Source organism: Eretmochelys imbricata, chromosome 9 (genome assembly GCF_965152235.1).
Source record: "Eretmochelys imbricata isolate rEreImb1 chromosome 9, rEreImb1.hap1, whole genome shotgun sequence".
NCBI classification, from domain to species: Eukaryota; Metazoa; Chordata; order Testudines; family Cheloniidae; genus Eretmochelys; species Eretmochelys imbricata.
In genome coordinates, this window is record NC_135580.1 from 64,888,843 (window position 1) to 64,902,500 (window position 13,658).

Sequence of the window (13,658 nt, forward strand, 5' to 3'; positions counted from 1 at the left end):
TGTAGTAGTTTTAAAAGAACTGAATTTCCTGAGACTTTTCATAAAGATTTCCAGAAAGAAATTGGATTAGTTGCTAAAGAAATTGTAGCAACTGTTTTTGATAACTTTCACAAGTGCTTGGTGTCTTGCATTGCTATGGCATCAGACCAAGAACCGGTAATAAGAAGGAAAGACCAGGTCCCTGCCCGAAGAACGAGAAGAGTGTCCAAATCAGAAAAAAATAAGATCATGCAAGCTGAATTACCTGCTTATGACCCAACATTTTCTTCGTTTACTATTGATAAAGTAGCCAAAGAGGCGGTCGAAAGTGTTGTATTCACACTAGAGTCATTTGTAGCCTTTCAGTTTAAACATGACTTTAAATGTAAATTTTCTGAAATAGTGAAACTCCCTGTTGAAAATATTTCTAGTGCACAACAGACACCATTCTTAAGGCCTCTCTCAACCCAGATAGTAAATGAAATAGAAGTATCATCTAAAGCATTTGAACGTGAAATGCCAGGAACTACAAATAAAAGAACGCTGCCAACCGTAGAACAATTCCAGAGTTCATCGGATGTATCAAGGGTAAGTAGTATGATTACAAAGGAAAGCATAGCGAGTGCTATTGTCCAAGTGCAAGGTTTCCATTCAGAATTGAACATTTACGCTACAATTGCTGTTAATGATGTTCTTGAAATCTTCAAGCAGAAGCTAGAAAAAGAAATTAGCCAAAGGCAAACAATCCCATTTTATGATGACTCCGAAGAAAACATTATGGCAGGGGAGATAACTGGTGCTGTATTAGATCGATGTGCTCAACGTCAAACTGAAATTACTTCAGAATTGAAGTTTGGGAATCTTGAAATGGAAAAGTCTGGACGAGTATTTGGAAATAATAAATTTCATGGACAAGGTGTTGCAGTGTCAGAAGGAATAAAACTGCCTGCTAGAAAATTAAAAGAAATTGACCCGAGGGAAAACTTTCCACCTATCAATGTTCCTGGAATGGTGATTTATTCTGAGGAAGAAACAGAAATGGAAGAGGAAATTCCATCTCATCTCTGTCCAACAATCCATAAATTCTCGGCGCGGAATGCTCACACCACATCAGAGGTGATCAAAAAGTCTGCATACTACATGTCAGCTCCCACAGCAAGACCTTCTAGACCATCACTGGGAACAATAACTAAACAAAGAGCAATTAGCTCCAGGATGACTCTACCCCCTATTGGTAAGCAGTTTCCAAGAAAATCCTTCTCTCCACTGGGCATAACGAAATCTCCCAGAGATGAAGCAAGGCAGAGCCAGGTGTCTGAAGAGCACTGCCAGTTAATGTCAACACATGAAACCAAGTATCAGCTATCACAATTACAGGATGGTGCATTACCTGCAATAGTAGTAGAAGAAATAATAAGTAAATTGGTGTCTACAGTCTTAAACTCCGTTTGCAGCACAAGCCTGGAACACAAAAGATGTTTATCAAAAACCAAAGTGAATGAGATCACAGACACACTTAAACAGTCAATAAAAAAAAGAATGTCCACAAATAAAATCAGTCTTGTAGGAGCTGCAGATGAAGACCAACATTTAAATCCAGAGTATGAAGATACTGTTAATCAAGTGGTTTGCAGCATTTACAACAGTGTCATGCAAGAAACTGGATCTCAGCCAGTCCTTTATCATGATGGAACAAATTGCAAAACAATTTTTCCTGAACGAACAGCTAGTATAATAATAAATGAAGTCTCCAGTGGCCAGATAATACATTCTTTTAATGAAAACTCACCAACTGAGAACTACAGTACTACAGAGTTTGACAGTACTGCTGACAAAGATCTTTCATCATTTGCCATTCAAATAAATATTGAGGCAGGAAGTTCTGGAGAGTCAGTTAGAGATGTAAATGGGTATTCAGCAGAAACATTGCTACAAGCAAAAGAGCTACCAGTTGAAATAATCCCTCATATTAGAGACAGACCATTAGACATAGATCCAGACCTTATTTCAGACCATTTAGCAGTTATTTCCATAAAAACAGAGCCTACTGAGAAACGGAATGAAAGATTTAGAACTCATTCTGGACTAGAGCTACCAGAACTAAAAAAAGCATCGCTATCTAAGACAAGTTTGCTAAGTACAGCTACTGAAAGTGATGTAGAGAAAAGGAGAGAAAGACGGTCCTCTGTGAATGCTTTAGGACGACTAGATGTCAAACCAAAGGAGGTAAGTAAAAAGAATGAGTAATTTTCATATGCAAATTGGTAAAAAATTGTTTATCATACTGTCACTATGATCCTGATCCAGGAAAGCATATAAGCACATGCTTAAACTTTAAGCAAAAGTCCCACTGAAGTCAATTAGATTACTCACATGCTTAAGCAGTTTACGGGATCGCACAGAGGCACCGAGGGCCACAATTCAGCAAAACACTTAAGTATATGCATAACACTAAGCATGTGCTCCTTTCCCGTTAAAGTCAATGGGATTTCAGAATATGCTTAAAATTAAGCATATGTTTAAGTGCTTTGCTGAATCAAGGCCAAGTCGTCTGTTTTGGATATTGTACTTGGACTTGATAGTTTATGTTGCCTTCATATTTTATTCTCATCTCTTTTCATTCAGAAAGTTTAAATACAACAGAGTGGGCAAAGTACACTAAGAATATAATGTTGATTTTTAATCACAAGTGTGTTCAAAAGTGTCTTCGGCATCCGGGTAGCAAGTCTAGTCCTGATAGTAAAAGAGAGGTAGTGTGTCTAGTGGTTCGTGAAGGGAATTTAGAGTCAAGACTCCTAGATTAATATTCCCAAAACACTCTTGACTCTTGTGTGACCCTGAACAAATCACTCAGGGCCAGATTCTGATAGTCTTACTCAGGCTGAGTGGTACCATACTTCTCCAGTTGTCTTATTAACAAATTGAACTACCCCTGGAGTAAGATGCTACCCCACCTGAATAATGGTGGCAGTATCTAGCCTCCAACCTCTGGTAAATTAGTAGATACTGTAAGTGAAATCTTGTCCCCTTTGAAGTCAACGGCAAAACTCCCACTGATGTCAGTGAGGGCAAGATTTCATCCTCCCGGGGTCTGCTATGTTTCCTCTCTTTTACGATAGCCTTTCCTGTGGTTATCACCTCATCCAACAGAGTGGACGGCCTTTTATTTAAAAAAAGATTCAAATACAAAGTCCTGGTTTTTCCTGCCCACTGAAATGGAGTAAAAACAATGTATCCATATGCAAGGCTAAAACAGTCTTGTTGTACTGTCTTGTTTTCTAATTAGCGAACAGTAGACAAATTGTACGAAAAATGACTCTGAAATACAGTTCTCTTCAAAAATTCTCTCTTCAACACCAGGTCGTTTGCAGAAATTCATTTCAGAACCTGAAGAAACCCGATGTCACCAGGGTGGAACTTCTAAAAGATGTCAAGAGCAAGGAGGAACTTATTTTACGACTTGTCTCATATGATATTGAGCATGATGAGGACGAGGATTTTGAAAAAATCCTAAAAGTAGATTCTGCTTTGGTTTTTGAGAGCCAGCCACATGCAGCAGGGAAAGAGGAAATCATGCCTGCTTATGAGAGTACCCCTTTGGCTGATATGCAGAATAATTTAATTGCTGCCCAGGCACCTGAGAAAGAGGATCAGTACAAGGTAAGTGGTGTACGTGAAACTTTTACTATTTCACCTGATTACACTGGGCCAAGTCCTGGTCTCATAAAGTCAATTATAAAACTCCCATTGCGTGCAGAATCAGACCCCCCAAGGATGCAAAGTGCAGCTCACCCACACCATCTGGCCATTTTCCATAGGGCTGAGCAAAAATAAGAGGCAGGTGTTGCAGAGATCAGAGCTATGTCCAGTCTTGTTTAAAATCCTCCTTCATGATCAGAAGAGGGAGAAAACAGAGAATTGAATTTAAAGTTGATACAGATCAACAAATATAGCTGAACATCATATTACACAATGGAAACATACAGGACATGTTTAAATGGTATGGACTTTTGCCTGACTTCTTGTTCCACATGGAATCTCACTCCCCTCTCTTATACCATTTATTCCTAACTTCATTATTTGTCCCTTGGATTATTTTTTAATCCAGGTGTTGCCTAAATTATTTTCTAGCTTTTCATTAGAACTCCCCATGGGTCCACCTCCCCTTTATTGACTTGAGTTTCCTCTGTGAGGCAGTACTATTCAGGTGATCTTATCATGAAGGGAACAAAAAGAGGCCCTAGAGAAGCAAGGAATAGAAGCAGGTGAGATGAATGAGCCAGGAATTGGAATGTTGTGAGAAATAAATGTAATTGTTTTTCAGATTATGGAACAAACACTATCAACTAACTTGGCTGGCCCTAAATCGAAACTGAGTGTGGCCAGCTTATCCTCAGACATAGATGTGCTGTCTGCTCTAAGCAAGGGCATCCCATGTTTAAGGTAACTACTTTGGTGCTAAAAACAAAGGAGGGATCTATGTTTGAGGGTGGGGGTTTCCAGAGATCCCTGGGCAGGGCTGTCTCTAGATTTTATGGGGCTCTTTCTGAAGTAACACAGGGCTCCATCCAACTCTCTCTTCATCTGACCAGCTCTGAAGCCCTGATCAGTAGCCCTGGCTACTCTGCCACACAATAGGACCAATCCATGGCAATAACTCCTAAGTTCCTTGGCAAAGTTAATTTATTCTAAAGAAATATCCTTCATTTCTGTCTTCCCATCTCCACACAAACATACACAGCCAGAGCTCACCGTTGAAAATACTCACTGACAAAGCTTGTGGGTGATTATTTTTGAGAATTGTTTCTTTGCTGTGTTCTCCACGCATCCTAACCCCACTTCCCAGGGCAAAATGGCTCATGGTGGCCATAGCTGGAATGCATGGTGTGGGTGCACCTTGCACCCACCTCCAGCAGAGGCTTCAGACTGCAGCATGGGCTGCTCCTGTGAGGTGCTGAACTTCCTCAACTGCAGCTGACTTTACCGGGAAGGGAGGGGGTCAGCGCTTCTCAGGAGGTACACAGGATGCAGGGGCCTAGACTACACCAGTTGTCGGACAATGCCCCTTTGCAGTCATGGTGAATTATCAGTGGCACTAGCTGGTTTCAGTATATAACTCTGTTTAACATTACAGGCCAGGTTTTGGGGTCTGGCTGAACCGCACACAGCATTGGTAGAGGAGCATAAAATTTACCTTCGCACTCTGCCAGTCTAGGGGCTGTTGACTGCAGGACCAGTCTCTAGTACTGCTCTATCTTATACCAGATTCCAGCACGCATAAGCAGCCAAAACCTCAGCTAGAGATCAGTGCATAGGGGCAATCTGGGCATATTGCCTTTCCTCTGGCCATGCCTCCTTTGCTACCAGCAAGGAGAATGGGGGCTGGAATAGGAGGCTGGGGTATTCCCTCTCATGCTGGGGTATTCCTCCTGGAGCTCAATACATCACCTGTACATTCAGAATTCTCTAGTGGTGTGGCACAAAGTGGCTGCACCATGCTGGGCAACCCAGCCTGGTGTTTGAAATCCTGTCCTGCTGCTAGGTTGATGAAAGAAATGCCCAGTGCTCTTTCCCCCCCTACAGTGTTCCGAGCAGAAGAGAGCCCTAGATGTGTCCCAAAGTAGGAATGAAAAGGAAGCTCTGGGAGTGACCCTCTGACACCTTCAGTTGCTTGTGACACTAATTTTATGAAGCAAATTTCTGCAAGCATATCCAGGCAGTGCCCTCCCTGTAGACAAAGGGTTGATCCTGCCCCCATTGATTCCAGTGGGAGATTTGCCATTGGCTTGAGAGGGAGCAGATTGGGCTCTAAATACAGGGCAGAACTGAAATTTAAAAAGAAAACCTTCTGTGTTTTTAAAAGAGTGTGGGTTTTCTTCTTGTTCACCTGCCTCATTCTGAGTTTGATGCAAATTTTACATGCTTCTTCCTTATCAGACAATAACTAGTTGACATGCCCAACCTTGCAGTCAGGTGTCCCTGAAGTCAGCAATAAGAGGTGCCATTTTTTAAAGCACCTAAGTGAAATAGGAGCATAAGTCTCATTGAAAGTCAACAGCTCAAGAATCAAAGTCCTGGTGACAGGTTTCAGAGTAACAGCCGTGTTAGTCTGTATTCGCAAAAAGAAAAGGAGTACTTGTGGCACCTTAGAGACTAACCAATTTATTTGAGCATAAGCTTTCGTGAGCTACAGCTCACTTCATCGGATGCATACTGTGGAAAGTGTAGAAGATCTTTTTATACACACAAAGCATGAAAAAATACCTCCCCCCACCCCACTCTCCTGCTGGTAATAGCTTATGTTGTTCAGAGGTATGTTGGAAATATTCCTTGAGTCGGATGTTGGTCAGAGGTATGTTGGAAATATTCCTTGAGTCGGAAGTCCTGGTGAGTTTCAATGGGACTTTATTCCTTAGGTGCTTTGGAAAAGCCACCCAATAATACATAAATCTTATGCAGTGCATTTCAGCCACACATCTCAAAGTGCTTTAAGCAGATAGGAGAACTGAAACACAGAAAGGCAAAGAGACCCCCTTCCCCGGACACAGAGCAGGCCATGGGTAGAGCGGAGAACAGAACACAGGAGTCCTGGATCACCACTGCATGATGCCTTTGGGTGGGAATACTCACTGGAGTCAGGGCTGAAGGACTGAGCAAAAAACATGCATAAAGTGCTGTGAATGCCTATTGCTTAATTGTTATGCACTGATGGAGATGCACTGAGCTCTGTATCAAATATTTATTTATTTATAGTCAAAATGATGGTCTTCTTTTGTTTTTCAGTGAGTGTGTTGAAGAAACATTGACAGTTCCTGAGACCCAGGACAAAGGTGAATGTTTGATTTTTTACTTTTTTGAGAGTTTGAAGTTTTTTCCTTTTCTTAATCTGAATACTGATATTTTGTATGCAATAAAATGCTATTGCACACACAAAAACTACATTAAAAGAACATTATTAAGGTTGGAATGGCACATAAGTGGGTTGGAATGGCACATAAGGTTGGAAAGTCAAGCACTCAAAAGTTAGGAAATGTCAGAATTAAGGTTACCTGTGCGACTTTAATTCAGCCCCCTTGTGCATATGCATGGTACAGTCTTCAGTTATAGGTTCAAATACTGTTTTTTCCACAAGATCCCTGGGGATGGACCCGCTCTGGGGTTGTTCCTTAGTACTATTCTTTAAATATAGCTTTTTGGGTGGAGTTTTCTAGGTTTTTTAAAAAAAGCAAACTGCAAAAACAGAAATTCTGTCATGTGGCATCGTATTGACACCCACATGGGTGATCAGCAGGGTTAGAACTTTTATGTCCACTGCTCAGACCTTTGCCACCTGAGTTAACTGAGTAACCAATTGCCATAGTAGGTGGTTATACTCTACGTGGACCAGCTTAGAGGAAGAGGAGACACTTTGCTAGTGGACTTCACAGGTATTTGCTGACAGCAGAGGAATGGTGAGACTCAGAAATCTTATGTGCCATTCCAGTCTCTGGAGTGTGCTTTACCCGGCAGATTCATCTATCACTTCTTTTCCAATCTATCCCTGTCCTAGCCCTGTCTCTTCTCTACCCCTGGCTCCTCAGCCCTGTCCCATTCTCCTCACGGAACAAGTCCCAGTCTCTTCTCCTTAGACCTCTCATCCCTCATTGCCCAACCAGGCCCAGTCTCCCACTCTGGACCCAGTCCCAATCTTCCTGCTGCTCCCAGACCCAGTCTCCTTGCTTGCCATTTGCAGTTTCCTCACCACCCATCTCCAGCTCCTTGTCTCCAGACTGCTTTCACATCCAGTCCCCGTTCCTCATACTTGGCTCCTTGTCTGATCAGTCTCTCTCCCCCTGCCCCAGTTCCAATCACCCTCACACCTGTGCTCCTTATCCCCACTAGCTCCCAGTCTCAGTCTCCCTTCCCAGGTCCCTCATCCAGTCTCAGTCTTCAACTCCCCATCTTCTTGTCCCAGTCCCTTTGGCCAGTCAGTCCCAGTCCTTCGCCCGCACCCTGGCTCTTCATCAGAACTGTCTCCCCTCCCCGCATCGCCTTACTGCTCACTGGTTTCCAGTTCCAGTCCCATTGCCCAGCCAGTCTCAGTCTCATCCCAGCTCCTCAGCCGATCTCAGTGTCTCCAACTATCCACCAGCTCCCAGCCCCTCCCCTGCATTTCTTTCTCTGGCTCCCAGTGCCAGTCTCCTTGGCCAGCCAGTCCCAGATTCACTGACTACTCCCAGTTCTAGTCTTCCCCCCGTCCGCCTGTCTCCCATCTTCACCCCCCACACCTCCCCAGGCTCCTTGTCCTACTTAACTGAGACAGAGCCTGCCTGTCCAGTGATGACCTTATTGCTGGGCCTTGGCAGAGTAAAGGAGGAAGGAATCGAATGCAGAGGGTACAAGGACTGGACCTGGGAAGGTCGGGGGAGTGAAATGACTGATACACCAGCCTTTGGGGATGATCTTACTTGGGTTGCTTGGAACATATCAGCTGTAGCATGTGTTTGAGTAAGAACTCCTTTTCACGTCCTGCTTCTGGGGATTAGTTTTGGCTTCCTTGGAACGCCGTGCTTGATAAGCATGGTGCACCAGTACAGGTTGCTGAAATGGATACAGGCCTTGAAACAATTGCATCATTTCTATGATTAAGGTCCACTAATGACCTGCAGAAATGGAGCATAAAACTATAACTGAGTGGGTCTTTACAGGTTTATTCTTCTCTGTTCCCTCATCTTATTTCATGTATTGTTACTGTTGCTTATTTATGATGGCAGCACCTACAGGCTAGGGCCCCTTTGTCCTAGACACTGTAAAAACATGCCCCGAAAGTAACAAATCCCCTGAATGTAAGCAAAGCTCCTAAAGGTAAAAGACAGTCCCCACTATATTTACACACCCACACACACACCCACCCACCCACCAGGACAGAAAAGATGCAAGATACTGCTCTCTGGTAATGCTAGAAGAGTGATGCAGTGTATAAGAACTTGAAGTAGAAACTAGAGATGGTTGAACAAACGATGTCTGTGTTCTTGTTGATAGACCCGTATGTTAACATGCCCCACGCTCAGAATACTGAAGACACATTAAGGACCTCTGAGGTAAATCTGTTTTAAAATAGTTTTACATGAGAGGTACTCCTTGTATACAGCTTTTGGCAATGATCGTAGAGCAGGCAGCCGGGGACCCAATCAGGAGTGGCAAGAGAGGCTAGAAAGCCCAGCAGGAGAGGGCCAGAAGGAAGTGCAGTGGGGACAGTTGGAGAAAACAAGGGGGAAGCACAGAGAAGCTGGGGATATTCTGAGAAAGAGGGACGTAGTAGAGGGAACAGAATGGGTGGAGCTGAGGTTTCCACACCAAAGGTGGATGGATTCACAGTTTAGTCAAAATATGGATATCTAAATGTTATATAAGGAGCTAAAATTCCATCTAGCGACTTCCCTCTTGTCATTCCTGACATCACCAGGACCCCGGATGGAATTACAGCCCCTCCCCCCAGTGGCCCCACAGCTGCCTGTTATACTCTCTGTACCTGCAGAGGAGCAGTTAAACCCCCAGAAAGGTGTACAATCAGCAAGCCATTTTCTCCTGTGTCAGACAGAACCTTTCCCAGACAGATTGCTGCCGTCTTCCTCTCTCTTCTAGGAAGCATGTTTCTTCACTGTCTAAGCCCCAGCTTGTGCTGCTGTGACTGTGCTGGCCACCAAGCACTAGCAGTGTGGTCAGGTGAAGGGCCAGAGATGGGACTCCTGTCACACTGACATACTAGGTCAGTGTACAAGGAGGCAGCTGTGTTACCTGTGCCTTTTTAAAAAATAACCCCAAAATACTGGAGTCTCACTGGGACTGGCCAGCTGGGAGGAAGGGATCGTAGGGTATGTCTAGAACAGGGGTTCTCAACCTTTCTCTTTCTGAGCCCCTGCTTCCCCCCCCAACATGCTGTAAAAACTCCATGGCCCACTTGTGCCACAACAACTGTTTTTCTGCATATAAAAGCCAGGACCAGTGTTAGGGGGTAGCAAGCAGGACAATTGCCTGGAGCCTAAGCCACAGGGGCCCCCATGAAGCTAAGTTGCTCAGGCTTCAGCTTCAGCCCCATGCCGGGGTGGAGAGGAAGGCTTCAGCTTTCTACCCTGGGCCACAGCAAGTCCAATGCTGGCCCAGCTTGGCAGACCCCCTGAAACCCGCTCGTTGCCCCCCAGGGGCCCTGGACCTGTGGGTGAGAACCATTGGTCTAGAATAACCTTGGGGTGTGATTGCAGCTTGAGCTGGCATACGCGAGCTAGCTTTGATCTAGCTAGCTTGGGTCCCAGACCAGCGAAGCCACTATACAAACCCACTTGGAACCCTGGGCAATGACTCCTGGGGCTAGCCCATGCAGAAGTCCATGGTACCACAGCTGCTCCAGTATCCAAGCTAGCTAATTAAAGCTGGCATGGCTATGTATACACGAGCTGCCATCACACCCTGTGATGACATGGTTGACATACCCGTACAGGCTGTATGTGCCGCCTCCCAAACAAATGTGATCAAAAAATCGAGTCACCTTATTTTATGCATCTGCACAACAGCATCATCTTCTAATACACACAGCTATTCGAGTAGCCTATCCAAAGGGGTCAGAAGAGAGAAAGTAGAAGGGAAGGATTTGTGACCAACCAGCTGTTAGCTTAGCAAGCTTGTAACATCTTTTCAATAAACCTTGGCCAGCTTCGGTCACAGATTGCTCCCCCTCCACTCTACTGATAAGACAAACCTGGGCTGACTAAAAGGAAAAAGTCCCCTTATGCCAATAATGCTTATGGGATATGGCTCCACAGGCTAGTAATGGCATCAGAACCAGATATTGGAGTCTTTCTTTATAGTGAAGATGAGCTGCAAAGGACTTTCTAAAACACTGGGATTGTGTCCTTTTTTGCTGCTTTCTCTTGGATGCAGAATACTTGGGGGGTTATTTAAAAACAAATAAACACCCCCTCTTTTCTCTAACCTTTAAAAATATTAGGCATGTCTAGCCTGGTCTTCTCTGATTTTGCTACAGAACTGGTTGGGGTTGTCCATGTCTATTATGAGCTTCTACACCTCAGCTGACAGGGTGGTGATGTGCTACCGCTAACAAAAACACCCTGTCTCCCAAGTATTCATTAGTCACGGGAGTCAAATAAGTGTAAAACAAAACAAACAAAAAAAACAGTCTGAGTCTGGCTAAAAATCCCTTCCCTTCCCTGTTGCTAAACTTTCACTCCTGTGATTTTTCTCGTTTGGCAGTTGCCAGCAGGGTGGACAAGGCCTGAATTTCTAAAGTGAAAAAAGAACCAAAATATTTTTGGAAAAATTCTTTCAGGGCTTTTTCATAAAGAATCAATAAATAGCAGTAGCCCCAGTTTTTCTGCCCTCTGCAGGTCTCTGCTAGCCAGGAGAAAGATTTGGACTTACGGTCAGTCTGCTCCTGACTATGCATTAACAGCCCTTGTGGAGATCAGCCTTGAGGTCTCATTTACCTAAAAAGAGACAAACACACAGACCGATGGGTGCAAACACACATACTCAGAGGGATCCATGCCACTGGCCATTACTTACAGTCAAGTAACAAGGTCTTGTTATTTTCAGAGACATGGTCCAATGTACCCTAAAAGTAGAAAACATGAGTCAATTGTTACTTTTCCCATCCTTCAGTGAAAACATCTTCATCCCCCTCAGCTGCTTTCACCCCTGTCTGGTATTCATAACAATTCACAAGCTCCAAGCTAAAGCGGCAAATGCCTGGGGAAACTGGAGCCAATACAACAGCTGTAGCTCATGTGAGTAGTCACCTTAACTTAAGGATGGGTTCAGTAGTGAGGAGGGCTGATATTTACATGGTCCCAGGAAATGGTTTGGATTGAATTTGTTAAAGGAAATCAATAGGGTGCTGTTCTTTGCCTGGCCCGATGGCAGCCTCCCTTCTTCAAGCTCCCTGTGTGCTCATCAAGTAATCCAGGCACTGGGCTAGAAGGTCAGCTCTTTTGTTGTCCAGCAGCTTGGGTTAGAGACTACTTAGAAAACTGTGGCATGCTGAAGAGGCTATAATTACATCTAGTGCCTCCAGCCTCACTCCTGTCATTCCTGACATCATCAGAACCACAGCTGGAATTACAACTCCCCCTACAATCCCAGTTAAGAGCTTCCTGTTATTCATTTGGTAGCTGTATAGCCCTGAAGAGCATGAATGAGACAGAATCATACACTGACTCTTTACTCTTCTCATGGTGCAGTTTGCCTTGCCCTGCGAAGATGCTGGAAATAAAGGCTCCTCATTAGAAGAGAAAACAGGTATCTAGGTACTTATAGGACCCCCATCACTGTCTGATCTAAGTGCATCCTAATTGTTAATGGCTTTTAGACTCTCAGAACCCCAGCGAGGTAGGGACATATCCTTATTTGACAGGCTGGGAACTGAAGCACAGAGTGGGTTAAATGACTTGCCCAAGGTCACACAGGCAGTCTGTGGTTGAGCCAGGAATTGAACTCCTGGCCTACCTGAGCCCTAGTCCAGTGTTCTACCCACTAGACCATCCTTCTTACCCTGACTAGCCTTTCCCCGACAGTATTTCATCAAATCTATAATTGCTAGTTAGTGCACTGTTCTCTATACAGAGTTTGGCCATTGTTTATTACTGGCCTCCCGCCAATATGGTGCAAGAGGTCACAGTTTATATGATTCTTATAGACATGTCATACCCCTGTTTTGTTTCCTCCACAGGAGAGCCTGCTGTTTCAGAGTCCACCACTCCCAGTCAAGGGGATTCAGTGCCCAAGAAGGTGCCTTGTGTTCTATCCACAGTTTTCTCACAGTCATGCAGCAGCACAAGTGACATTTCATCACCATCGACCCCTTAGAAAATTCATACCAGATGCAGAACTTGTATGTCAAAGAGAATAAATGGCTTATTCAGCTCTTTGGGTTTGGGTGTTCGTCAGTTACATTAGTGATTAATCGTAGATTAAAACTCATGGAGTCAAACAAACCCTAATAGAAGAGAGAGACAAACACAGGGAAACCTAAACAAAAGGACTAGTGAGTTATTCTTTTTACAGGTGGAAGATGTTACAGCCCAGCTCCTGCCACCCTGACGGACAGCTGGGAGTGCTGTCATGGAGGCCAGCAGACATCTCAATGCCTTCCTTCAGAGCAGCAGCAAACTTAGTGCTCCCATTCTTCAGTGACATAAGGTACCAGGAACTACCTGCTTTCCCTGCTTGCGCCAGGCGCTAATGCAGCACATTTAGCTATGTTGGTAAACATAATGCTTTGTGGCTTCTGCATCAGAGAGACAGGTGTTGGTAGAGCTGTGTTTGTTAGGATGAGCCCTGGTGTCATGTACCAGAGACAACCAGGCTGTAGCCGTAAGCAGTTAGATAGCCCTGATGTCATCTATTTATCAGAGGTGCAGGCCCTGCCAGAATGTCTCTTGGACCCCACATCGCCTCAGGCACATGATTAAGATCATGTGACCAAAGGGAACTTCAATAGCCCTTTTCTTTTAACTGGGGGCAGATAATGCTCCTATTCATCTCCCAATTAACAGGCCACTTTGAATTGCCCCAGCAGTTCTTGCTGACCACAAACCAATGGGAACTGTGAACATGTGAACGTACTGTACACACACTCTAACGGTCAGTCATTGATTAATTCTCCTGCTCGTGGAGCGCTGAGTGCA

At 44.3% G+C, this 13,658-nt stretch overlaps 1 protein-coding gene across 1 annotated transcript; it reads left to right on the forward strand.

Moving 5' to 3' along the window:
- The first annotated feature begins 2,112 nt into the window (after window positions 1-2,112).
- LOC144269758 (uncharacterized) lies at window positions 2,113-12,837 on the forward strand. Its single transcript, XM_077825557.1, has 5 exons — window positions 2,113-2,205; window positions 3,340-3,639; window positions 4,304-4,422; window positions 6,763-6,809; window positions 12,701-12,837. The coding sequence occupies exons 2-5, from the start codon at window positions 3,553-3,555 to the stop codon at window positions 12,835-12,837; spliced, it is 390 nt and encodes a 129-aa protein (XP_077681683.1). The 5' UTR covers window positions 2,113-2,205; window positions 3,340-3,552.
- The last annotated feature ends 821 nt before the right edge of the window (window positions 12,838-13,658 follow it).